At 37.5% G+C, this 27,102-nt stretch overlaps 1 protein-coding gene across 1 annotated transcript; it reads left to right on the top strand.

The window, feature by feature from the left end:
* Positions 1-831: 831 nt before the first annotated feature.
* Positions 832-12,015, top strand: LOC144659978 (uncharacterized). Its single transcript, XM_078520517.1, has 7 exons — positions 832-919; positions 3,690-3,965; positions 6,120-6,455; positions 7,757-8,086; positions 8,995-9,060; positions 9,914-10,039; positions 11,103-12,015. The coding sequence occupies exons 1-7, from the start codon at positions 832-834 to the stop codon at positions 11,549-11,551; spliced, it is 1,671 nt and encodes a 556-aa protein (XP_078376643.1). The 3' UTR covers positions 11,552-12,015.
* Positions 12,016-27,102: the final 15,087 nt, after the last annotated feature.

The following is a 27,102-nucleotide window of genomic DNA, read 5'->3' as shown; positions in this document are numbered from 1 at the left end:
AGGCGAATTTAATGCTTATGACTTGTAATATTGAAAAGTTCATTCATTGTTAATTTGTTCGTTAGTTCTTTCGTTTGCCGGTGTTTTCGTTCGTTCGACCGTTCGTTTAGTTGGTCGGTTAGTCATTCGTTCGTTCGTTCGTTTGTTTGTCCATTCGTCAGATCGTTAGTGCTTCGATAAAAGCACGATTTTTTATGGGATGTGGAAGATATAACATTATAAACAGTTTAGACTCACACATTCTTCATTACCGAATAACACGCTAAATTGAATAGGTCCCGCGCTAGCTCGGTGCTTCTGTTTTTCACATTGCCGGCTGCATTCTCTAGGCTCATTTCCATACGCATCAAGACTATCCCATGACGGAAGGTTTTTAAGTTTTTTTTCTTCGCCTGTCTGATTTGCAACACATAATATGTTAATTCATATCCTTACTTGACAGGTTTGCTCAAAACTTTTTAAGATAAGTAAAATAGTTAAGTAAAATATTTCTCATAAGCTTCTAGATTGTCGCCTTCTTTATTACGGCTGTCGCTGCATGTGTAACGAGATGGGCGGATCAAGCTCACCCCGTGTTTGGTTACTGACAACAGCGCATTTAAATTCATATGTTATCCTGTTTTACATAAATGAACAACATTTGCCCGCTCCACACCACGCTTGAATCAGTAAGAGCCGCTCGCAGAAATTTAACAAAAAAATACGCGAAGAGAAGGCGCACATTGATCAATGATCACAGATAAAAGTGGGTAAAGTTATTCAAGAAGACAATAGTGTAAGAGTAAAATAGTTCGACGAAGCAGTTTGCAGTTCACGTCTGGAATTGTAATCATGAAGAATCAACACCTGGGGAAGAACTTCAAACTTTGTTTGGTGAAATACTTTTTGCTTTGTTCTTTATCACTTCTCATGATTCAAGGTATGTAAAGAGAGTCACTCTTCTTACATTACATGCACTATTGTGCACTTCCTAAATTTTAACTCATCAACTTTATCATCTTTTGTTGTTCATTTGCAAGTGGTACCGACAAATGAAAAATAACATACAGTTCAGAAACTTTGTTTCCAGGCGCTATCGCATTGAAGGGAGTTTATATTTCTTGAAAGTTATATTTTTAAGTTTTAAATTAACACACCATATTTTACTCCATGGGAAATATTAGTCGAGACCGAGTATTTAAAAATTATGTGATATCCATAATAAATGATGTCATTATTTTATTATCACGAACTGCTTTTTCGCGGTTTTTACCAACAAAAACTCTTCCAAAATTTTCGTCCCGTTCATTTCAAGATTAAAAAAATACTAACCAATACGCATAAGTTCTCTGTTACTTGTTAAACAGTCTTCATGCCAAATGATTTTTTGGCAAGGACATGAATCATTAATGTGTTTGAAGGCATATGGACCTGAATAAAGAGCTCATTAATTGTCTTCAATCCTCCCACAAATGGCGACGTAAAACTAAACGGGATTGTTACGTATTTTGTTTTTTAAACTTAATATTTATGTTTTTCAAAATAAAGATTCGAACCACAGTTAGCGGGTCCTTGCCGAACTTTTGGGTTATCCGAATTGTTCTCCGATGTCACGATTTAAATATTAATGAGTTATGGTCCAGAATAAGGTGAAAAGTGCAATAAACCCATTTAGTTAATAGAACGTGGAGGAAAGACTTCCTCCGAACAATTTATAAAGCCTCGCGTATCAATTATTGATATTTAGAAAAGACATCATTGAAAGAAAAATGATCGTTGTTGTGATTTCAGATCCGATTCCGGCATAACTTTGATTCTACGTTGATTATTAGACACAGTTTCCACATCAAAAAACATAACTAGCGTGTCGAACAATGACTAATTATACCATAAGCCATAGCGCCTTGTTATGGAGGTATTGATATCAGTAATCGGCCAGACGTTTCGGTCGATTCTCTGTTGTTCGTAAAAAAGAATTGTGGCTGTTTGCAAGTTGTCGATTGTCATTTTTAGCTGGAATAAATTTGTTTTATGCAATAAAAAACTTCACTGAAAGAAAATGAACGAGCGCGATGGGTTTTGGCGAAGAGCACACCAGCAACTTTCATCTACTTGTCTCTTTTAATGATAAGAATTAACCAATGAGCTCGCGACAAATCTTTCAGTAAAACCGGATGTCGAGATGGGACAAGTTTTGTCAGCAAGAATTCCGAGCCGTATGACGCTTGTCATTCAACGAAGGAAATGAAAGTTACCAGCAAAAGTGAAAAGTTGACCATGAGAAATCGTAACGCGTTTGTTATTAGCGCAATATACAGCTAATTCGAGAAAGATTGTCGTAAAAAAGCACAAAACTGGGTAGACGTATTGTGCTACTGTACGTGCTGAATACTAATAAGATGGCCACACGACAAATGCGAATTTGCACGTTTTCTTTCTCTTCGGACATGTGAAAACAAGGTACTTTTTGCCACGTTGAATTTTAGAAGAATTTTCAAAACTCAGACATGCGACAGTAAAAGAAAAGTTACAGAAAAAGACCTCCTGAGAGGAAAAACAAAATCTTCACGTGCAAAAATACAAACTTGTACATTTCCTCAAGGCCAATATGTAAAATTCAAGTGATTACCCAGACCACCTTTCGGTCTTGTCGCGTGCACTAGTGTGTTTTTTACGGACAACCTTTTTCGAATTAGCTGCATATGAAATGATTCAATGAATGCAAGTTTCAATGTATAAATATCGCAGTGGCAGTCACTCACCGCTCCTAAAGTCATATGCTTGAGGAAGTTTTTTTTTTCAAACACAAAACGCAATTTTGGAATATAAAAGCTTTTAATATTTTATAATGAAAAAGTAGTAGTAGAGCAATACAATAAGAACAGCCTATACATTTACATTATTGTCAGGGGTCCATCTGAGAGGCTATTTACTGCTTTATATTGATCTTCATTTGTTTGAGGGTTTTACTTTGATTTATTTTGCTCGGTTAGCTACAAGACATAGCCGAAAGACAACTCTCTGGCGAATAAGAATTGGATGAATGCTATATTGGTTTTCGCTGGCCTTTCTGATTAATTAAAGGGAATAATTGCCAACACAAGTCCATAAGCTAGAAGTCTACATCTCCGGTCAGATGGGCCTTGAGATACGTCTTTCGCGGGTGGGCTATTTTTAGAATGGCATTTAATTTCGCGGTTTTCGATTCGCTCGCTTACAAGTCGGCAAAAAGCTCTTGGCTTCCGCTTAGTTTGACTGCCCTTAAAAGCTTCGCTATCGAAAAACACCTTCTTCGGGTTCATGGTAAAAAACCGCCAGTTATTTTCTATATTTCTTTTCTTAGTCCGCGAAAATGAATAACCCTCACAAACCAATTACGACCGCGACCGAAGGCAATAATTTTATTTGCAACAACTTGCAACAATCGCATTGCAAGTGCACGCCATCATTGCACGTGCATGTGCCTGCCATAAACTACGTCATTTTCTCGTGCGCAGGGTTTGTTCTAAAAATAGCTTACTCGCGAAAGACATAGCACGCGCCCTAATCCCAGACGTAGACTTCTAGCTTATGAACTTTTGTTGCCCAACATCTTTAGACCAATCACTCACAGAGATGCTTTGTTCTAGACAAATCATATTGAAATCTAAGATACCTATAATGAATAGAAAACTAGTTTTCTGTTATTTGTTTTTGTTTTTAATTAATAGATGCCTCATCCTCGACTGACATGAAGTGTGAAATCAAGTCTTCCTGTTCCCCGTCAGTGTGTCAACAAACCAATCAGATGACAGTAGATCCAGGCTCCAACATAACTCTCAACTGCTCTATCATCACAGGAGGACTGGTACAAGGCATGACCTGGAACCGAGCGTTGGAACGAGTTAAGAATAGTTCAGGGTCATCAAACTTGGTATTACAGCATTGGAATACAACAAAGAATAGCGACAAGATGTCATGTCGCTGCACCAATATAAAATTCGCACGTAGGTATTTCTTTGGTTGTTGCAATCTTTACTTTAATTCCCAGAAATAAGGGCAACATTTTCTTTCAAACTTTTCTCGCAACATTTTTGCATTGCAAGTTGCAAAATGTTGTTGCACATATTACCACCCGTGTTGCAAGTGGCGGGAACATGTTGCACGAAGTAGACACGAGTTCAACAAAACGTTACAACTTGCAATGCAACAATGTTGCAAGACAAGTTGAAAGAAAATGTTGCCCGTATTACTGGGCCTTAAGGAGGCTCGATGTAGTTTTTTTAGCCGAAGGGTGGTTGTTTTGAAAATTAAAATTATCTAGGAAGCCAATGTTCGATTTTTGCCAAAATACACCATAATGATCAAATATGACCAAATTTTAATTTTTTACTCGTCACTTTGTCACAAAGGTTACCATAGCAACCATTGACGTTTTCTTTTGTTCTCAAATAAGCTTGGTTTTCTCGAAATCTAGACTGACACTTGGTATTCATTTTTTGATATGTTCAAGTACAGTAGATTTACTACCTGTGCTCAAAATTTTAGGAAAATCTGTAAGAGCGTTTTAGAGTAAATCAAGAATGAAGTTTTTGGTATTTTCTTATAATTTCTTACAATCGGCAGTCGATATATTTTAACAAATTAAAGCAAAAAGTCTTTCGCTTTTAGTTAATGGTCTTTGATGGTGTAAGTATTTATATTTCAGTGAGAGAAACTGTGCTCAAATAATACGAAACAATTTTAAGGCGCCTATTATATATTAAAACGGTGTTTTTTTGAAGATTTCATTCTTGATTTACTTGAAAACGCTCTTACAGATTTTTCTAAAATTTCGTCAACAGTTAGTCAATCTACTAAACTTTAACATATCAAAAAATAAACACCAAGTGTCAGTCTAGATTTCGAGAAAATCAAGCTTGTTTGAGAACAAAAGAAAACGTCAATCGTTGCTATGGTAACCGTTGTGACTAAGTGACGGGTAAAATATTAAAATTTGGTCACATTTGATCATTATGGTGTATTTTGGCAAAAATCGAACATTGGCTTCCCTTAGTCTAAAAAAGTACATCGAGCCTCCTTAAGTTTTAGCTAAACAAAAAGTTTCGATATTAAAGAGACTCTACTTTCTACATTTCACACCTTTATGATGATACGAGATGTAAACTTGTACGTTTATAGTCTGGCAAATTGTACTCAGTCTTTCTGTAAACAAGATAGGTTCAAAATCCCCGAAGTATGCCTGAAAAAGAAATAAATGACAAATGTTTAAGAGAGCATTCTTAGCAAAAAAAGAAGGCATGTTATAAGTATCGGTCGTTGAGATGAGAATAACCTCATCAGTGAAACGTTCTTATAGTGTTTTAAGTTAATCGAAACAGGAAGAAGCGAGAAAAACACATTTAAAAAACTCATTAATAATTCATAAAGAAAATACAAAAGAAATTAATGTTTAATGAGTGTCTTTATATCTGATAAAGACACGGCTAAACTTTACGTCCAATTTTCTAGGCCAAAATAACCCCAAATCTAAATATTAGTGCAAGAATGAGTTGATCTACATCAGAAGATTTTAAGCCGTTCGATAAATTCGCAGTTCGTGTTTTATCAAGTCTAAAACACTCGGCTGCGCCTCGTGTTTTAAACTTGATAAAACACTGCTGCTCATTTATTAAACATTACGTGAATGGCATTCGTAGATAGTCAGCAATGCCAATCTGATATGACATGGACTTGACATGCCTTTCCATTAGCGTGACATGACATGACATCATAACATGTCATTTTGTATTACATGCACGACGCGCATGTCGTGAGCATGAATTTGCCTGACATGACATGCATGAAGTGATAACGCGCGTAACATAACACGGCATAACATTATTAACACGCTTATGATATGATATTTCTTGTCATTCCATAATCATGACATGACATGTTATTTCTAGCCTTGTTTGACATGTATGACATAACCTGACATGAACAAGAAATGACCATTACATGGTATGTCTTCCATGAAATGATAACCTGCATGACATGAAACCCATAATATAGTGACGTCCAAGGTATGATTTGCATTGCATGACATGATTGTAAACTCTTTCTTTCATACTCAGAAAATTTCATTACTCAGTGACGTATTTATTATTTCTATCACTTAGGTGCACTGCAAATAGTTTGGGTTACAAGTACACCAAGTTTTATCATTGAAGGAAGACCAAAAGATTTGGAATGCTTTTTCTCGGGATGGCCTTTCCCTTGTGAGGTCTATTGGTACAAGGATGGTGAACTGATCACTAACGGAACTGAAGGCATTTATCACTCAGAGGACAAGAAATCTAGAAAAAACATTTCAAATGGAGAAGTAACTTTTCATAGCACACTTCATCTTCCCCCGGGACGTGAGGATCAAGAAGGATTCTACAACTGCAGTGCAACGAACAGTATTCCTGGCTGGTCGAGCAGTGATTCTTTTGCGATACAGATGTTGTATGAATGTAAGTAATGAAATATACTATATGCTACTAAAAATACAAATACTGTCACTGAAGCTTACCTCGGTAAAATTCTTATAGACCGAAAGGGTGATATAAAAGTCTGAAAGCCTAGATTCGCTGCTAGGAAGCATTTAACATACAGAGGACAAGAAATGGAAGGAAGGAGAAGCAACTCTTCGTACTAAACTTCATCTTCTACCGGGACGTGAGGAGCAGGAAGGACTGTACGAGTGCATTGCAATAAGCAATATTACTGGCTGGTCAAGTAAAGTCTCTTCTAGAATACGCATGTTATATGAATGTAAGCAATCTTAATGAACTTGAGTTACCCTCGGGCATAGAAGCAAATTTATACCCTCACGGTGGTACAAAGGGCAAAGGGGGGATGTGGGTGGTCGATGGAGCCGCCCTTGAGCGGAGAATTACTTGTGCACTAAGTAGAACGCCTAAACTTACTCTACGAATGACATTATTTCTGTTGGCTGTGACGTCATGTGACGTCATAAGAGACGTCATCTTCGAACCATCATGTTAGATTTCACCATTTTTTAAAAAGTCAGAAAATAACAGAACTTGATATGAAATCAAGCCAGAATGCTTATGGAATGTAAAATGAAACAAATCACAAAGTGACGATTTTGGGGCAGACCTGCTTGTAATTTTGACTTTGCCGTGCCGACGTAAAAAATCATGGACACATACTTGACATATCAAAATTTTTGCAAGGGATGAATGAGCAGCTACTGACACTTTCAGCATCGTAGAGTAAATCCTCTTTTCAAAATTACAAAAAACCTCATGGTGGGGGTGCATGCTCCTCCCCCCTTTTTTTACGTCCACGGGTTAAGTTGTAAGAATAGTTTATAAGGAAATAGAAGACACACGATGCTTATAAAATTACGTCCTGAAATATAAGCCCCATTATCACAATTACTTCACTTTCATTTAATAATCCATTCTCGTCCCCATAGCCCTTTCGTTTCTCTTAGCCGGCTGGGCCTTGGCACGAGGAAACAAAGGGCTCTGGGGACACAGGATTTCCAGTCCTAGATTCTAGGACTTCCGGTCTTCATGTATGCAGTCATGACGTTTCAAAAGAATGTATGAGAGAGTCGTTACGTTTTCGACTTCCGTTTAGGAATTCTTTGTTCCAAACAGCCAATCAAAAAAATTCGAATTAATTCAAAAATCCTATGTCCCCAGAGCCCTCCGTTTTCTCGTGCCAAGCCGGCTAAGAGAAACGAAAGGGCTATGGGGACGAGAATGTTAATAATCACGAACTCTTTTTTCTTTCAACCCAGGTCCTTTACCAAAAAGCCCGACCATTGATTCTCAGGAGATTCTTGCAAGAACATTTTCTAACGTCAGCCTGACATGTTGGATTGACATGGATGATAATTGCCCACAATATTTGTTTTGGCATTTCAATGATAATCCGACGCACTTGGATGGTGGTGAAAAATACGAAATAGTAGAGAAGAAAACAAGCGAATGTAAGAAACAATTCATTCTCTCCATTTTCAACGTCACGGAAAATGACGAGGGAACATACAGCTGCCACTGGCTCTGCGAGTATGAAAACACAAAGAAAGCTGCCATTGATTTGAAAGTTGTTGATGACCATCAGATAGGTAAGGATAGGAGTTTCCTTAATTCTGTTTTTACACAAAACTACAAAGGCTGCCATTAAAATTAAAAGTTACTACTCAACCACCAAGATGTAAGAAGCTTTTTAAAGATTGACTGGAACAGGGTTTCTTCAACTTCAATAGACCACAGAAAAATTAGCTCTATTTTAGGCACAATAGATTGCCTGCCTGTTGAATCCCTGTGCGACTCTTTTTCCCTGTATTACATCGAAAATAACTTTGTAACTCACTCGAAACGTATTTGAGAACAGTAAGTGACCTTTCAAACTATTATCAATATAATAGTTACCGTATTCTCTGAATTAAACGCCCCCGACGTTTATTTCAAACTTGGCTCCGTGGATCCGGCGTTTATTTGAATGGCGCAGTTTATGGAAGCAAAATTTTTATTAAACAAGGGTATTAAATCATTATTTGTGACATGAACGTAATTTGCCATCATACCTAAAGCATATTACACCTCAAATAAATGCCTGGAAGGCTTACTTACAAATCTTGCTCGGAGACCCGGCGTTATTCGGGGCCCGGCGTTTAATCGAGAAAATACGGTACTTGGAATTCTGTTTAAATTTTGTAAAAGCTGGCATTACCATCGCAAAACGTTGGATTTTCGACCTCAAGATCGACAGTCAGCTCTTTGGCTGCAGACGTATGCCTAAGTCCGCCTTGTTGACGCCATTGACCGAAATAACAGGAACGACCCCATCTGATTGGTCAGGGATTCTTGTTCTGCAAACTTCGTAAGGAACATAATGCTTTTGGGAAACCCGTTTACATATTTCACTTAATCGTCATCGTCTTCCTGGGTGCCTAAATGCAACTTAGCAGACAATTAAGTATGTACTGTATCTCTTGCCATTTATAAAAAATTTCTATTCGTATTCCAACAGCAACTGAACTGAGTGTAACCACTGCAACTCATTTAAATACATCTTGGCCTTCCTATGGGACTTCAGGTCAGTGCTAGGCAATTTCTCATCTGTTCACGAGACAAAAACGTTTTTAAGGATAGTCCTAAATGAAATATGTTTTTCACGTTCGTTGAAGTTTTTTGGGCCATTCACACTTTTGTCACGCAACGCCTCTACCCAAAAATGATGTTGAGAAGACGCGTTGTGTGACCAACCAAATGGCTGCTGGGAAAAACATTACATTCGTTGACGGAAGGTTTTTTCCTTGTTAATATTATTGAGAATGATTCCAGTCAAGAAAAAAGTGTTAAACATCACGTCCGCGAAGGGTCAAAAAGAGAACCCAACAATACACATGGATGCCTAACTCTACAATTTTCTTAACTCGTGATAGGTAGAGACCCGCCGGGTTGGGGAGGAACTCAAAAATATTTTACAGGGAAGCTCCCGCTTGAACCTAACCCTTTTATATACCACTTCAAGGTAACAGAAACTTAACGTAATCTATTCACAAAGTGTCCATAAAAATTGTACCCCGGTCACATAGCTAACATAGGGATATTGCACCCCTTTTGAATACTTTTCACTTGAATATCCTCTTGAAATGTTTAGTCGAATCAACCGCTCACTGGATCTTTTCGAGATATTGTGAAAGGCTTATTTAAAATATGTTAATAACAGTATCCCCTACCCTTTTGTAAACTCCACATCGTGAGATCCCTACCCCTTTATATACCTCCAGCTTGACCAAAACACCCCTTGCTTTTCACTGACTCATTTTCCCCCAATTTTTCTCGTACGATTATGTGTAGTGGGGAGTACCTATATTTAGAGATATTTTTCACTTTTGGTATTTAACAATTTAATGCGTCATTGCAAATGAATTTTTAATCCACAGGAAAGAGCAGAGATTGGCTACTGCCAATCATCATTTTATCAGCCGGAAGTTGCGCCGTCTTGTTCATGATATTTGTTCATTTTGTTTTTAAGAAGAAGTGGACGTCATCATATAACATAGCAAAATGTAAGTTGCAGACGTTACACATGAAGATATCAGTGAGTGGCGAATTGCTTAATTTGAGTGACTGACTTTCACAATGACGTGCATTTATGCGAAACATTACTTTAGTTCAGTTAATGATGATGATGATGATGATGATGATGATGATGTTGATGATGACGATGATGACGATATTAATAACAGTAATAATAATTTAATTCAATAATAAAATAATATTACCAAAATAGAAATCGAAAACAGTTTCCATTCGACTTTTGATTGGATTAAAACTACCCGATAGAATGAGTTTTGATTCAAAGTGGTCACACCTTAGAACTCCTTATTGTGAATGATTTTTTGCACAAACGCAGTCCGGGTGTGGGGAGGAGAGGGAGAAGTTACAACTCGTGACCTGGTACTGGTACCTCGGTGCCGCTAAGAATATTAAGTCGAAAATTTATGGTTAAGTATTCCGACCCGTTATACTTCTTGCTAGGGTTAAATTAAATCTAGTAAATCTGGGTCTAGCTGAAACGTTTCAGGGGTACCCTTGACAAAATTCAGACGTTCGTCCCTTCCCGTGAAACGTATCCTCCAACACAGATGCTCTTTAGGCTTGCCACAAATAGGCTTTTTCGTGAAGATCCCAACGCATGAACGTTGCTTAATTACGTTCACTGACGCCCAAGGTTGTCCAAGGTTGGCTTTTTGGCATTTGTGTTTAAGTGTGGAAGTTGCGGGTTTAAGTTAGTATCAAAAGTGGTCCTCAGTGGTCTTAAAAGTTCTTCGGCAAGACAATTTAATCTTACGATTCCCCTCTCCAGCTAAGTGAATAAGTTATGTACTGGAAAAATTGTTCTCTCAACTAGACGAAGTATTAGGGAGGGTAGCCTTCAATGGACTAACATCCTATCCATTGGAATAACAATACTTTATGCTAAAAAAAAATAGTTAATTGCCGGTCTGATGAAAGTTGCCAAGTCATAGAAGAACTCTTTCATTTTTTGTGTAGGAAGTGTGCGCGAGTGTCCCAGTGGCTGCCTATAGTCTCATCTTTTTTTCTTCTCCTTCTTTAAATTGTTGACAGGTCATCTTAATAAAGAGGATTTCATAAACCGACTGTTTATTAGCTTCAGCTCAAAGGATTTTGGCTGGGTCACTGAGAATCTCATCTCGGTTCTTGAGAAGCATTCGATTGCCTACAGCATTCACAGCCGGGACTTTGAGATTGGAAAGCCCATCATCCAAAACATGGCCGACAATGTATACGGCAGCCGTCAAGTGTTGATTGTTTTGTCTGAGAATTACCTCGCCAGCAACTTTTGTCGAGAGGAGCTGCACATGGCCGTCCAGAGGGGGGTGGAGACGGGAGATTCGTCACTGATTCTTGTGATGATCAACAACTTGAAGAAAAAGAAATTGCCTGCTGCTTTGAGAAACAAGAATCTGCTGGATTTTGAGAAACACAAGAAGAGAGAAAATTGGGAAGAGAAAATATTACGTGAGATACTGGATGGCAAAAAGTCTAGTGTTTAGCAAAAAGAAATAAGTTAATTTACATACCAGGGTTCAGGTTTCGCTTCTAGAAACTATCATATTTACTTGTGTGGAAATTGAAGGAGTGGTTATTAGTATAATAAATGTTAAATACAAAGTATCGCTGATAATATTATAGACAGACAAATCATATTTCTTCAGGTATTATTTTTGGTCTTGAGTAGACTTGCTTAAAACTACCACCAAACCGGAAACGAGAAGCGAACGACTATTAGAAAGTCTAGGCCTTGAGACATTGTAAAGCAGAATTGTAAATTCAACACATGAAAATTGCCATCAATTTTTCATTATGTGAATAAATGTGTGGGATGCTATTAGAGCATCACTACGGCCAGGGAGAGATTGTTTTATAGCATCATTTTAAGAAGTATTTGTAGAACGCAAACTTACGTTTCTTTTCGTATAGAAACTCGGTTTGTGAAAGTCTGTAAGGCTCTAATATTTAAGAGCACAGGTTTCCTACGGTCAAACATATGTCGGTAAGAGTCCTTAAATGGATTTCGCTCATACTCTTACCATGGGTAGGTCTAAATATGAAATAAATCACAGTATACTTTGTTTGGCTAAATATCGATTTGTTTTCGAGAAAATCGATAATTCTAAAATCCAGCAAAATTGACGCTTTCGGAGCTCAAAATTTATGCCGAGTTTGTTAGCTTCGCGTCGAAAAATAAAGCACTCTGGAAGAAAAGTACCTATTTAATATCGAAGAATAACATCAAATTAGTACGTCGAAAGCAATTTCTGCTCTTAAAGTCCTTTTATTTACAAAATATAATTAAGTTTATTCGACACACTTTTGATTTAATTCAAAATAGGTCAAACTTATCGCTTTATTTAAGTATGAGCGAAGCGAAATAAATGGCCGAAAATTTGGTATTAGACAGATAAATGATTGTTCTTTTCGATACTAAAAGGATTTCCTAGGGAAATGATTTAGTGCGATGCAATCAGATCTCAAAGTTGCTTAAAATTCGTTAATTTAACCGACCGTGACATTGTTGATCTTATCAACATTATGTAAACATTCCACGCAAAGGTTAATTTTCCCCATGTGAACTTCAACTGAGTAAAATAAAAACATAGACTTGCTTACCGTGGTGTTCGCTGATACATTGTAAATCCTGTTTTCCTCATTTACGACAAAACCTAAGCCCTCGGCGAAGCTGTTATCCAATTTTCTTGACGCGCCATTTGTAACTGATTTCCACGTCTTGAAGTGACAGTTCTTTTCCATGCATTCTTGAAAACAGTCCTGAGTCTTAACTGATCAGTGTAAACAGGAATACGAAGTACTTTGCTTTAAATCAACTTAAAGCTTAGCAGCAGTGGTAGATAAATCGATACGGCCGGCGAATCTTCGTTTCGAAAACCGCCATTTGAGATTTGTCGGCCCTTTGTCCTGCGGTATGCAGATAATTAATTCACACTTGAGTAACTTCCGGCACATGAAATCGACAACCACCGTGACCAGATAGCACCCTCCTTTTCGAAATATTGGTCGAGGCACTATTTTTATCATTTTAACATAAGCTCTCAATGAAAAACTTTTGGGCTGAACTTGTAATAAAGTTTCACTTCAGTTAGCCACCGTTCGAGAGAGTTGTTAAATGGTTGCATGAAATCCGGGTGGAAAGTTCTTCTGTTGCGTTGCTTCGCTTTGTTTCATATTTTTTATCCAGTTCTTACCCTTGTTCAAATTCTTGTCCCTTCTTCAGTGGAAAATTTGAAACGACGTTAAAATCCCTATAAGACGGATATCTCTTTTAGACGAACTGAGTTGGAACCGGTCCCGAAGGTACCCGTTTCAGAGAGAGTTGGCTGTACACAAAACCTTAGATGGCGTCGTTGGATCCGTCTCCCGTGAATGTCAGTTAAAAATATATATTCCGCTGTGTAGTCTAGCCTATAACAAGCTCTCCTTCTTTCTCCTGTGGAGGATTGGGCGAAATAAAAGCGGGAAGGAAAGGTGGGGAAGGGGTGGGGAAAAAAGGGACCATATATCATGTATATGCAGTTGTAATACCAGTCACGGTAAACAATTTATAATAAAACGCTGAACATTTATGACTGTTTACACCAAGGTGTATATTGGTGTAAAAATTAAGGAAAGGGTGCTTTTCACTTCATTAGATTAAGCTAGGTGAAGAAAAGTACACGTAATCAGAAGTTTGTTATGGACTTCTGACGTGATGCCATATTTTGTATTTATTTCTGCAAAGTACAACAAAGCATTTATACCAAAGTAGCTTTATTAAAAAAAATGAGCATAATTACAGTTGAGCATTATATCGGACAAAAAACAAGCATTGTTAGAAGCATAACATTCCCTTTTTACCAGCGTAATTGGAAGGGCCTCTGGTATTCAGTTAGAAAGAACTTGCATTCAAAAGATACCGCGTTCTAGAAACAAGTCACCCCGTTTTGGCTGCTGATATTTTGGAACTTTTGTGTGTTCAAAATACCATATCTCGTTCTAGATATCGTCTGATATTGAAAATCCCGTCCTAGATCGGGAACCCAAAACCACGACCTCATTGGACGGCACAGAGCCGTTTTTGGGGAATACCCCAGCTTCGACAACTCCTTCCTAATAAAGTTCGCCTATTGAATTGAGAATTAAGGTGATTATAAAGTTATTACTTTATATCTCTTGTTGTTTGGAAACTTGAGTCGTATTATAATTATAACCGTCTTATTTATGAAGGAATAGACTGCGGATAATATTTGAAACTTAAACCGTTTTCCCCTAATAGCTTCCAAATCAACTCAAAAACACACCGGAAAACAGGTTTAAAAACAAAATATTTATATAATGACTATGATATTTTTAATACATTTGGGTTCCCTGACGGCGAGGCGCTTGTCCCTCCCCGCAAGCTCTGGCGGGGGGCACCTTCCCTTGTTTACGCCGGACCCCAACAGAATATATACATGGTCATATTTTTTAACATTCACGGAAGACGGATCCAACGATAACATCTTAGATTTTGCTTTCACCTGTTTTGCCTTGACCTAATCAAGAACTTGGACAAAGGTAAGAACAAAAAAAAACTATAAAGCGAAGCAACGCAACAGAAGAACCTTATCTGCACACCGCTTGACAAAGGGCCGACAAATCTCAGTTTTCGAAAAGAAGATTTGCCGGCCGAATCGATTTATCAACCACTGCTACTGTCCGGAACGTTTCGGTCCGATTTTCGGATAGGATATGCCTTCTAATTACACGGATAGGATAGGCCTTCTGTTTACACGGGGCCGTTCTGGAACCGGTGCGGGACGGAACCAAAACTGGACCTGCTATTTTGCAGGTCAAGTTATGGAACCGTTCCGGACCGGTTCCAGAACCGTCCTGTGTAAACACATCGATCGGTGCCAAACGCTTCCGTGTAAACAGAGGCCGATCCGGTCCGGTCCAGTTCGGAACGGCTCCGGTCCGGTCCCGTGTAAACGTAGCCTAGCTGGTTAGAGTATAAAAATGACTGAAAAAACGGCAAGGACAGGACTAACACCAGGTGTCCGTCTTATAGAGATCTTCAATAAGGGAGAGTTGACTCTACAACTGTTTTGCCTTAGCCTAATCAAGAATTTGAACAAGGGTAAGAACTGGATAAAAAATATGCAGCAAAGCGAAGCAACGCAACAGAAGAACTTTCGACCCGGAAGTTAAAAGCGCTTTCATGCAACCATTTAACAACTCTCTCGAACGGTGGCTTACTGAAGTGAAACTTAATTACAAGTTCAGCCCAAAAGTTTTTCATTGAGAGCTTATGTTAAACTGATAAAAATAGTGCCTCGACCAATATTTCGAAAAGGAGGGTGCTATCTGGTCACGGTGGTTGTCGATTTCATGTGCCGGAAGTTACTCAAGTGTGAATTAATTATCTGCATACCGCAGGACAAAGGGCCGACAAATCTCAAATGGCGGTTTTCGAAACGAAGATTCGCCGGCCGTATCGATTTATCTACCACTGCTGCTAAGCTTTAAGTTGATTTAAAGCAAAGTACTTCGTATTCCTGTTTACACTGATCAGTTAAGACTCAGGACTGTTTTCAAGAATGCATGGAAAAGAACTGTCACTTCAAGACGTGGAAATCAGTTACAAATGGCGCGTCAAGAAAATTGGATAACAGCTTCGCCGAGGGCTTAGGTTTTGTCGTAAATGAGGAAAACAGGATTTACAATGTATCAGCGAACACCACGGTAAGCAAGTCTATGTTTTTATTTTACTCAGTTGAAGTTCACATGGGGAAAATTAACCTTTGCGTGGAATGTTTACATAATGTTGATAAGATCAACAATGTCACGGTCGGTTAAATTAACGAATTTTAAGCAACTTTGAGATCTGATTGCATCGCACTAAATCATTTCCCTAGGAAATCCTTTTAGTATCGAAAAGAACAATCATTTATCTGTCTAATACCAAATTTTCGGCCATTTATTTCGCTTCGCTCATACTTAAATAAAGCGATAAGTTTGACCTATTTTGAATTAAATCAAAAGTGTGTCGAATAAACTTAATTATATTTTGTAAATAAAAGGACTTTAAGAGCAGAAATTGCTTTCGACGTACTAATTTGATGTTATTCTTCGATATTAAATAGGTACTTTTCTTCCAGAGTGCTTTATTTTTCGACGCGAAGCTAACAAACTCGGCATAAATTTTGAGCTCCGAAAGCGTCAATTTTGCTGGATTTTAGAATTATCGATTTTCTCGAAAACAAATCGATATTTAGCCAAACAAAGTATACTGTGATTTATTTCATATTTAGACCTACCCATGGTAAGAGAATGAGGAAATCCATTACAGGGCTCTTGCCAAGAATTTTCATTTTTGTTTGAAATTTGTACATATGTCCTCTTAATAGACATGCAAATGAATTTCAGGACTCAGTCATATTAAACGACACAGTCTGAAAAAAAGTTCCAGTCTGATATTGTAGGAAAAACTTCTATGGAACCAACTGGGCAAGCAACTTTATACTCATAACTGTTTAACAAGTAAGTTGAAATGCTATTTATTTCTAGAAAAAATAATTTCATGCAGCTTGCGACGTATGCATCTCCCAACTTCCGGTTTGGGTGTTACTTGCGGTCATACGGGATTTTCTTCATGTGTCCTAATATAGAATCGAGGCAAGCGTGGTGAATTCTCTTTCGCTCCATGTCGTCAACAAGCGAAGACAATTTTCCCCTCCATCCACTCCCTGAGACTTCCCTGTTTTCGATTACACTTATCAATGGTTTATGGCGGTTTTCCCCTCATCTTTGCTCGGTTGATGCTTTCTATGTTTTTGTAATGTGATTTTTCAGTCATTGTTATGTCAATAAACGGCCACACCTGTGGCCAAAAAGATCCCAAATGGGAAGTTTTGTTATGTTCCGCAAACAGAGCTCAACCAAAGCAACACACACTGGTACTTCGAATAAGTAGTATTTAATTTAGAAGGAGCAAGGATGCATAAAAGGGTCCAGCTCCTAGAATTTTTGTAATTTTATTTAGGTTGCTGCATTAATGCCAGTAGCTATTGACCTATTATAAAGGTGTGTAATATCTCAAGTTAATATAAAAACCACATAAACCATAACGCTTCTTTTGCATCATCTTTTGTCTTCAAGTAAAATAAAATGTATTTGGAAATTTAATTGATATTAGAGACGTTCCAGCCATCGATCAGTCTAACGGGGAAGTTGTCAATCCCCAGGGCCCGTGATCCTTTTGGTTGGCAACAAGAATGGCGACCTCTGGGCTAGATTAAAAGCCCGCCAAAAAGACTGGCAAATCTGATTGGTTGTTGAAAACGTGTTCCTTTCATCACCAGTCTCCTGCGCACGCGCACAATCAAACCAGAACCAGGAAGCTAGTACCGTATGCGAGTTCAAAGCGCTGCAATAAGAATTCTCTGTTCTGAATTTTCTACCATCCAGAGATGATCCCTTAAAAGATATAAAATCCCCTGTTTGGCCGGCTTAGTGTGTCATGGTAAAAGTGCCGCGTTCAAGGCTTGAAAAAAACAACAACAACAACAACAAACAGGCATATTCATTTGCAACAAACAGCAGTATGCAGGATGTTTGTCACAAAAACCTACCTTAGACGCCACGAGTCTTCTATAGTTTAGTGGTAGAGCGTCCGAAGTACTAAACCGAAAGGTCATATGTTCGACTCCAGTTGGAAGCATTCGGAATTTCCTTTTTCCGCGAGGATATTGCATGCCTGCGTCATTTACTGAAAAACAATCATTTAACTGAAAGCAAAAGAGCTAGCCGAAACTTCTTAGAAGTAACATAAAAAATAGTCAGCGTCAAACTATCTCATCCCCTGTCTACAGTTGTTCCAAGGCAACAAAACATTCTTTTTAACTGACAGACAAGCAGGGTTATTGAGGAAGAGAAGATACTTGAGGATTCCTGAGGAACTAAAAGAACCAACAGTTTTAAAACGGAATTTCTATTCTCTTATTGTAAATTGAGTGACCTTGGTTTACTTTCCTTAGTCCAGAGGAGTCGGGGAGATGTTTTGGTTGGCTCAGTTTCTAAACGTCACCACATGCACGCAGGGAGTTGGTTGTTTTGATTAACTGGCTTCTGCTCTTTCCTTCGTAACTGTGGTCGGTATTTGTAAACGTGACTTCCCGGCACAAAGCAACAAGAGCGTAGTAACTGGGGTGCCACCATTTTTATGAAAACATTAGGAATACCGTTCTGTTTTTTAGCTAAACATATAAAAGAAGAACGTTAAGCTTTATGTGGATAGACAAATCTATCTTGTGAGAAAGAATGATGAGTATATGATATTTTTTGGACAGCCAAAATTTATATTTGTGTCGCAGGAAACTTAAAAATAATAGGCCATTTTATTACAAATTGCTATATTAGAGCACTGAAACTGTTAACGAGCATCTTTGGCTGCAGATGCCTCGGATGGAAACGGATTGCAAATTGAAAAACTTAGGCTTACGTTCTCAAGTTGTTTCTGCGCATCATCAAAAAATCGATATTTATAGCCGTAGGTTGATTTTTATCCGCAAATTAAGGTTATATATTCCTTTCGATGTTCAAAGATAATATTTTTTATTGGTTTAGCTGCTAACCACTAGTTTCAGAACAGTTTAGACCAAAATATCTGCGAAATCCCCGTGAAAAAGCTCCTTCAAACTTCTTTGAGAAATGAGAAAGATATTTTAATATTCAAGTAAGCTAATGACATGAGTTGCTCGGAAAAAAATTCCGAGCACTTTTTTTTATAGAAATCAGACACGCTCAGCAGTTTCACGTCTGTGCAGACGTATAATTTTACCGACGTGAAATCTTATGAGTTGTTCTACGAGTAAAATGAAGAAAAACATGAGACAACTTCAGAAAAGGGCGAAGCAAGTTCTTGCTCTACGGAAATTAAATTTTAAAGGAACGTGCGAAAATTTGTAGAAAATGCAGCACAACGTGGGTTATTGAAAACTAATCGGAAATGATTAAACGTCACAGATTTCCTCGTGTTAGGTAACATATCCATATAATTATCCGGTACTTACAAGTGGTAAGCAGGGGCAAAAAAAATGTGTGGGTATTTTAATTAAAGGTCTTTCAAGTTTCTAGTCTAAGATATTTTTTGTAACAATTACAATTTTTCCAACAGCTTTTTGCTTTCTTAACTTGCAAGATATTGTATTTTTGGCTCAATCGATGGCTCAATTAGAAAAACCGTCTTCACCGATGACTCACGCGCCAGCACGCAGTCGCACCACACGAGCGCTATCCTCGCCGACAGGATTACCTGGGTAAACCGAACGACCCCACAATCCTCTCTTTTTTATATAAGATAAGATAAGATATAAGAACCATTTGTATAAGAACGTTGAGGCCGAGATTTGTCCCAAAAATTAAGAAAATGTATATGGGCTAAAATAAGAACATCCATAAGCCTGGGAATAATAATTGTATAAGACCTTGTTTAACCACGAGAATTTAATTTAAATAAGGATTCTAACTCTTACATCTTTCTCATTTTATTCCTTCAGAGCTTGCTGACAAGCAAATGCAAGCTCGGCATTTTTGAAAACTTTTAACGAGGAAACGTTTTAATTGTATTTATTACTGCGGTCCCGTTAATGTTCAGACGATTGTTTAATCTGTGAAATGTTCCAGCTTCAGAAAATATCCGAACCAGCTGGCAGATGACTAATAAATAATATCAACACTGAGGCAAGTAAAAAGTACAAAAATTTAAATTGTCTTTCTTTCACTTTTATCCGCATGCAACAACTAATGTACTGAACAAATGCGAAACCTCGACATCCTCCCTCCGGGCAAGACACGGAAATTGTCTCTTTACTCTCAATTACAGTGTTGCTCTTTGGTGCAAACCCATAAAAAGATAACATCTTTTCTCAGTTTCTTGTTTGTTTTCTTCGACTAAGGAGGCTCGATGTAGTTTCTTTAGCCGATGGGAGGTTGTTTTGAAAATTAAAATTATCTAGGAAGACAATGTTCGATTTTTGCCAAAATACACCATAATGATCAAATATGACCAAATTTTAATTTTTTACCCGTCACTTAGTCACAGGGGTTACCATAACAACAATTGACGTTTTCTTTTGTTCTCAAACAAGCTTGATTTTCTCGAAATCTAGATTGACTCTTGGTGTTTATTTTTTTGATATGTTAAAGTTTAGTAGATTGACTAACTGTTGACGAAATTTTAGAAAAATCTGGAGGAGCGTTTTCAAGTAAATGAAGAATAAAATTTTCAGAAAAACCCTGTTTTAATATAAAATAGGCGCTTTTAAATTGTTTTGTATTATTTGAGCGCAGTTACTCTTACTGAAATATAAATACTTACACCATCTAAGACCATTAACTAAAGGCGAAAGAGTTTTTGCTTTAATTTATTAAAATATATCGACTGCCAATTGTAGGAAATTATAAGAAAATAACAAAAACTTCATTCTTGATTTACTCAAAAACGCTCTTACAGATTTTTCTAAAATTTTGTGTACAGGTAGTCAATCTAATATACTTGAACATATCAAAAAATGAATACCAAGAGTCAAACTAGATTTCGAGAAAATCAAGCTTGTTTGAGAACAAAAGAAAACGTCAATGGTTGCTATGGTAACCTTTGTGATTAAGTGACGGGTAAAAAATTAAAATTTGGTCATATTTGATCATTATGGTGTATTTTGGTAAAAATCGAACAATGGCTTCCCAGATAATTTTAATTTTCAAAACAAGCACCCTTCGGCTAAAAAAACTACATCGAGCCTCCTTAAGAAACAGCTGCTAACAAGAATAATCTTTCTGTCAATCCTACTTTTACTAAGAGGCTCTGCAGGTTAGTGTCAGCCCACGGCGAGGGTCGTTTTGTTTATCTAAGAAACTTAGCGGTTATCAATATTTTTTAAACTGTAGCTTTGTGGTTTTCTTTTGACCTAAGCATATCTCTCTGGCATTTAAGGTCAAAGCTACCGTTTTATTCAAACATCCGCATCCGTATAGTCCGGAAGGGAGGTTTTGCCAGATTTGGCTCAGTCAGGTGCTAAACGTCACCACGTGCACGTAGGAATTTGTACATGTAGGAAAAAATGTTACTTATATTAATTGGTGATTTACAGTTTTCCTGTTTTGATTTACGCTCTCTCTCGTCCTCTTATCCTTTGTGACTTTGGCTCCGGATTTTGTGCACGCGACTCCCGCAAAGCAACAACTGTTTGGCAGCTGAAATAAAGACCATTCGTGTGGAATCTTCCAATTCCGCGCAGCACAACCTGAATTATTGAAAAACCTTATTAAGACATCGGAAATGATTAATCTTACAAAGATTTCCTCGTGTCATGTTTCATTGTAGTTCGTGCTTTTCATATATCCGGTACTTGTAAGTGGTAAGCGGGGAGAAATTTTTGTATGGGTCTTGTGTGATCTATTCCTGAATTTCAATAAAAGCTATTCCAAGGTTCTGGCCTATGTTTGGAGTAATAACAGTTCTTTGTTGGTGAAACACGAAATTTACCTGGGAAATAATAATTATATAAGTGAATGTTCACTTTTATGTGTTACCCTAAATAAATAAAGACTATCTTTCTATTGTTCTAAGTCATTTAACTTGAAGGGAAGACTATTCTTGTAAAAACATTCAAGCTTTCGTGCTGTGAGTTGGTGAAGTGCTGCGTCCCAAAAGATGAAACTTCCTTAATCCTAGCTTAACTGAGCACTTGATCACGTCGCATAATTTGTCCCTAATTAGTCTAATTAATTAGTCCATTTAAAATTTTGCGGTGAGTTGATCTACAGATGAATTTAAGAAAATACTAGACATCTTCAGGACATGGGGATCTAACTTTGCTCAAATTACTGAGATTTTGTGATATATGCGAAAACGTTAAGAAAATGCAACACAACGTGGGTTATTGGAAAGGAGTCCAAAATGACTAAACATGTTCCCGTGTTACGTTCCATTACAGTTTACGCTTTCCATATATCCGGTGCTTATAACTACAAGTGAAAAGCGGGGGCAAATTGTGTGAGCTAGGAATAGCTCACAAAACAATTCCTCAAATGCTCTGCTCGATAATTGCCTTTAATTGTTGTACGAAAAATAAAAGACGTCTTCCCAACAGCTTTTCGCTATGCATATTGTATACGGTTTAGAGTTTCTATTCTTCATTGAATAGAGGATTTGGAGAGAGAATTTGCCCAGACTGCCAAAACAGGATGCTTCAAGGGGCAGTCTGGGGGCATGATCCAACGGAAAAAATCGAAATTTGGAGGATTTTTACACCTACAAGCGTGCTGTGCTACTTCATAGCGTAAAACTAGCAGCATGATTAAGTAATTAGCCGGCTAATTACAATTTTATATGCCTTTATGTTTCATAAATTGGGTCAATGACTTTGAACATGGAACTTGAAGGCTGACGTTTAACCTTTAAAATGTCAGTTGTTTCCTCCCCCTCAACTTATCCCGAACGGCCGCGAACAGACAAATAACATTTTGAGATGAGCGAACGTTATAAAAACGTGATTGAAACTGATTAGGGAAATATGCCTGATTTTCCCAAGATAACTTCACTGTACTAAAATTGTTAAAAGTAAAAATGAATGTTGTTTTTACGAAGGTATCCTTCATTTAAGCTTTATTTCGTATTCATCGTATTTATTTGTCTTTCTGCCTGAAAAACATCGAAAATGTTTCTTTTGCTCGCTAGGGTGTGGATATTATTACTTGTAGCAAGGCAGAGTTTTTATGTTTGGTAACAAAACCACGTGGGATAACATTCCAGTCTAATAAAACTATTTACTTTAAAATTACTATTTTAAGCGGCTAAATGGCCCATTTTTAAAGTTTTAGACTGATTTTTGGTGATATCGCCTTTTTGCGTTGTTCTCTTCAAAGCGACCGTTAAAGTCTGTGATTTGCGACTTTTCACGACGGACAATGCTATTTTGCGAATTAAAAAAAAAAGTTTTATTATCACAGAATTACAAGGCATTAAGCATACTGACAGACTACTTACGAATCACTTCTGGCAGCCAGAATGTGCTAATTTATGCACGCCTACATTCTGACCACTTGAAAGACTGATGTGGATTTTGTCATGTATACTGGCTGTGATTAAACAGCGTGGGTGAACACAAAATACTATAAAAGTGAGATTGACGAAGCTGAGCGATAACCACGAATTTGCCGTTTGCGGCTAGAATGGACATAATGAAGAATCTCCAAGTTTGTTTGATGAAATACTTTTTTCTTTGTTCTCTGTCACTTCTTTTGATCCAAGGTACGTAAAATAAGTCACTTTTTAACCAATACCTGTAGTTTAGGTCGATATATCAGTTCTATGATGGTCTTCTTTGAGCAATTCGTTCAGACGTTCTGTTGGAAATAAAAATTAAGGAAAATTGTGAAGATAAAGAGCGCCTTATCTGAGAATTATTTTATTTTCTCTTGATATTGAAATCAATTCTTCATTGTGCATGGTATATTCCAATTATTTATGATGCTATACTTGGTTTTTCGAGGTTAATTGAATGAAATTATGAATATCAAATTTGGTCTAAAATCGCGAAAGGACATAAAATGAATTATGGAACAGTCATGGATAGTGTTCTACTTTATTATCAATTCAAATCGTATGTGCATGGGGTTAAACGTGGTTAATGAGCTTGGCAGATCTTGCCAGTTTTACAGTAGCTTAGCAAGGGCATGAATCATTTGTGACACCACCGAGGACTATGACATGCAATCTTTAAATAAAGACCTAAATTAAAAGGTATTGACAGCTGTCATCACTTCGATTTTGTCGCAATTTTTATAAAAGTTAATGACCTATGCAAAAAGCCCTTTATAGTTAAAATGTAATTTTACCATTTACGAAATACAACTCCGAGTAAACTAAGCAATATATGAACAAAGCATTTACGAAGGGGACAAACATCTGTCAACGTTCGATCGGCTCTCGAATCTTGATAACTTATTTACTGACGTGACCAGTTTTCTTAACTCCATACTGGTTATTAGCCTGAATTTCAGCCGTCCCTCTCTGGTCGCCATCTCCCGAAATTCAGGCTAGCTGGGTATTCTATCCTTTATAAATCCTTTTAAAATTTGTCCTCAGAAAAAAGCAGTATTTGCAGGGGCCACTTCCGATTCTCGAACTTTCTCCCGTCAGGTCCTTCAGCCCTTTTTCGATTTCCGGCAATAAGTAATGTGGACTACGTTAACTGACTTACACTCTTTTCATTATATAAGAAAATTGTTTTTTCCGGCCAGGCTGAATATTCTTATTTTTTAGGCCTATTTTGGCTGAAAATATTCTTGTAAATATTCTTACATTATAGCGTCTGACATTTCCGTTTAAGAATGTTTTATATTATCAAACACAAGTGTTTGGCGTATACATTCTTACAGAAATAGCATCAAACATACCGCTACTGCTGCTTTTGGTGTTGTTTGGCTAGTTTGTCACTTAGAGAAAGGAAGAACTTTATACGGTTCAGTTAGCTGCAGTTGAAAACATATAATTGTATTTTATTTACAGTGTATTTACAAATTTTCAACACACAACATTTATATTCTTTTCAAAATCTCAGCCGGCAATAATGTGATCTTAAGGTAATTTTGTCGGTCAATTTTTCACTTTATTGCCTTTTGATTTTAGAAAGCGAATTTATACGCTTCAAACAAGCCATCGGCATTCGCAATACCGCTATTATTGTAAACAGTTTGGAAAGGTTGAAATTTCTAAGTTATATTTCAGCTGTTTTACATATTCTCTAATAGATTGGGTGACATCTCTTATTTTACAGCAATAGATGTAATATCTAGCAAGAAGCAAACAGTGGTTTAGCATAATATCATCTTTTCCCCTTTGAAACCTAAACATTCATGTATATCCAAAACGCGTGAGGCTGGTATCAGCTGGATTGAGGCGAAGAAACTCTGAACATTTTGCCAAAAGTGTTTTGTTGTCGGGCATTCCCAAAAAAGATGGATTAGATTAGTGTTTCCTGCTCTGTTTTGCACAGATAACAGAGAGCAGTTTCTGAAATTCCAATTTTAAATAGAAAGTAGTTCGTTGCTATACGTCTGTGGAGGAATTTGAACTGAAAATTTCTTAATTTAGTACTAAGGCCCCGTATACACGGGTCAGGACAAATTTTTGCACGGACAAAAACTTGCACGGTTCCACCTTGCGTTTACACGGGACCGGCGGAACTGGACGAATTTTTGAACAGCTAAGTGTGCAAGTTTGGGACCTGAAAAAAGCAGGTCAAATTTTTGACCGGCACGGTTCCATATTTCGTACGGACTCGTGTAAACACCCGAACCGTGCAACTTTTTGCACAGATAGCGCGGTTAAGGCCTGGAATCTAGTTATATTTTGCCTGGTTGCTTAGCAAAAATGAAACATTTTGTTGCATTATGCCCCTATTCTGTTACATTTTGTTTTAAAAATTTAAAAATTTGAGGCAAAAGAAACCCAGAAAGCATTTCACAGATATGAGAAGACGAGCGGCGGCAGCCTGCATCGCTATTTTGGCGGGATTAGCTGGGCTTTTGTCGAACACGTTGCTGCAAATGGCCATTGTTTCCCATCTTCATCGATCGAGGCATCATGGATCGATTCCCCTGCTTTTCTTGCTTTGTAGTCTATAACTACATTAAGCAACAAATTAATTTCTTCATCAGACCACGTAAAGTTCTTGTCTGCCGCTTCTGCCGCCATGTTTGATTTGCCGCGTGCTGCATTAGCTGCAACATGATTGGCTTAAAACATTAGCGATAACCAATCACAACAGACACTTAAAAAAGCCATTCAAATGCCGCGACTGGTCTAAAATTTGCACGGTTCCGTGTAAACACCACTGCAATCTGTAACAAAATTTGCACGGATCCATGTAAACAGGCGGTCCAGGTACAAAATTCGTCCGTGCAAAAATTTGTCCGGACCCGTGTAAACGGGGTCGTGTGCACAATCTTGGTAGTAAATAGATCGAAGTCCAGCTCAAATCCTCCACAGCAGCAAGTTCGCAATCCCTTACCCATTTTTCTTGACTCTTTTGAGGGCGAGTAGATTTTTTGTTTATAAGGATTTTATAAGCTAATTTCGTAGGCTTATTTGCTGCAAATACTTCTTGCACCGAAAGCCCCTGATCCTTTTCATCCTGTGGTTTCAATTTCAAGGATTTTATCGCGCTCCTTATGGCCGAGGCCACTCCATAAAATTCGAGGAAAGAAACGCCGGAGAGGCAATATTTCTCTGTAAAGTCTCGAAAGTTTAGAATCTTAAAATCGTCATTCATAAGGTCTATGATCTTTAGTACGCCAGCTTTTGCCCAGTGTTTATAAAAGAAAGTCTTACTAGCAATTCGGACTAGAGAATTATTCCATATCAAACTGTGACCGAAATCGTAAATGGAGTGAAAGGAGTCTTTGTAGTTAAAGTCTACCCAAATTTCGACAAGTTCTCGAAGAAATTCATCTTTAATATCAAGTTTAGTAACGTCTTTTTTCCCCAAGTTCCCAAGAAAAACAAGTTTTCCTCCCCATTTTGAAAGATGGAGATAAAAAAAACTCTTCCATTTTGATTTACAGTCATCCACTTTCCACTTTTTGTTGCAATTAAATGTAATTTCTCTTTTGTCCTGTAAAATTTGTAATTTAGGCATTATTTCAAACAGTTCAATGTCACTGACTTCACGTCAGAGTGGAGGTTCCCTTTAATATATTTAGAGTATATCGACTTCAAAGAACAATCTAATAAATATATGGCTACTGATATAAGTTGTTCTTAGTGTAGTGTCCTAAAGGCCACAATGATATTTTTACGAGTACATCCCTTACCCACCATCAATTTCAAAGGTTAATTCATGGTTTCCAACAAACAGGTGCCCCGACCGTGACTGACATGAAACACGATGTACCACAAACAGGTAAGAATCATTTTAAGGTTAAATAAAAAAGAGTTTCCTCAATTCTTCCTTTGCCGCTTAAATCATACATACGTCAATAGCATCGGTATCATACAAACACC

The sequence above is a fragment of the Oculina patagonica genome, chromosome 7 (genome assembly GCF_052425735.1).
Source record: "Oculina patagonica isolate OP01 chromosome 7, crgOcupat, whole genome shotgun sequence".
NCBI lineage: Eukaryota > Metazoa > Cnidaria > Anthozoa > Scleractinia > Oculinidae > Oculina > Oculina patagonica.
This window is presented reverse-complemented; position numbering and strand designations above follow the sequence as displayed.

Coding starts and splice junctions, on each gene's coding strand:
- LOC144659978 (XM_078520517.1), top strand. CDS start 832: ATGAAGAATCAACACCTGGGGAAGAACTTCAAACTTTGTTTGGTGAAA. Junction 920..3,689: donor ATCACTTCTCATGATTCAAG/GTATGTAAAGAG, acceptor TTTAATTAATAG/ATGCCTCATCCTCGACTGAC. Junction 10,040..11,102: donor ATCATATAACATAGCAAAAT/GTAAGTTGCAGA, acceptor AATTGTTGACAG/GTCATCTTAATAAAGAGGAT.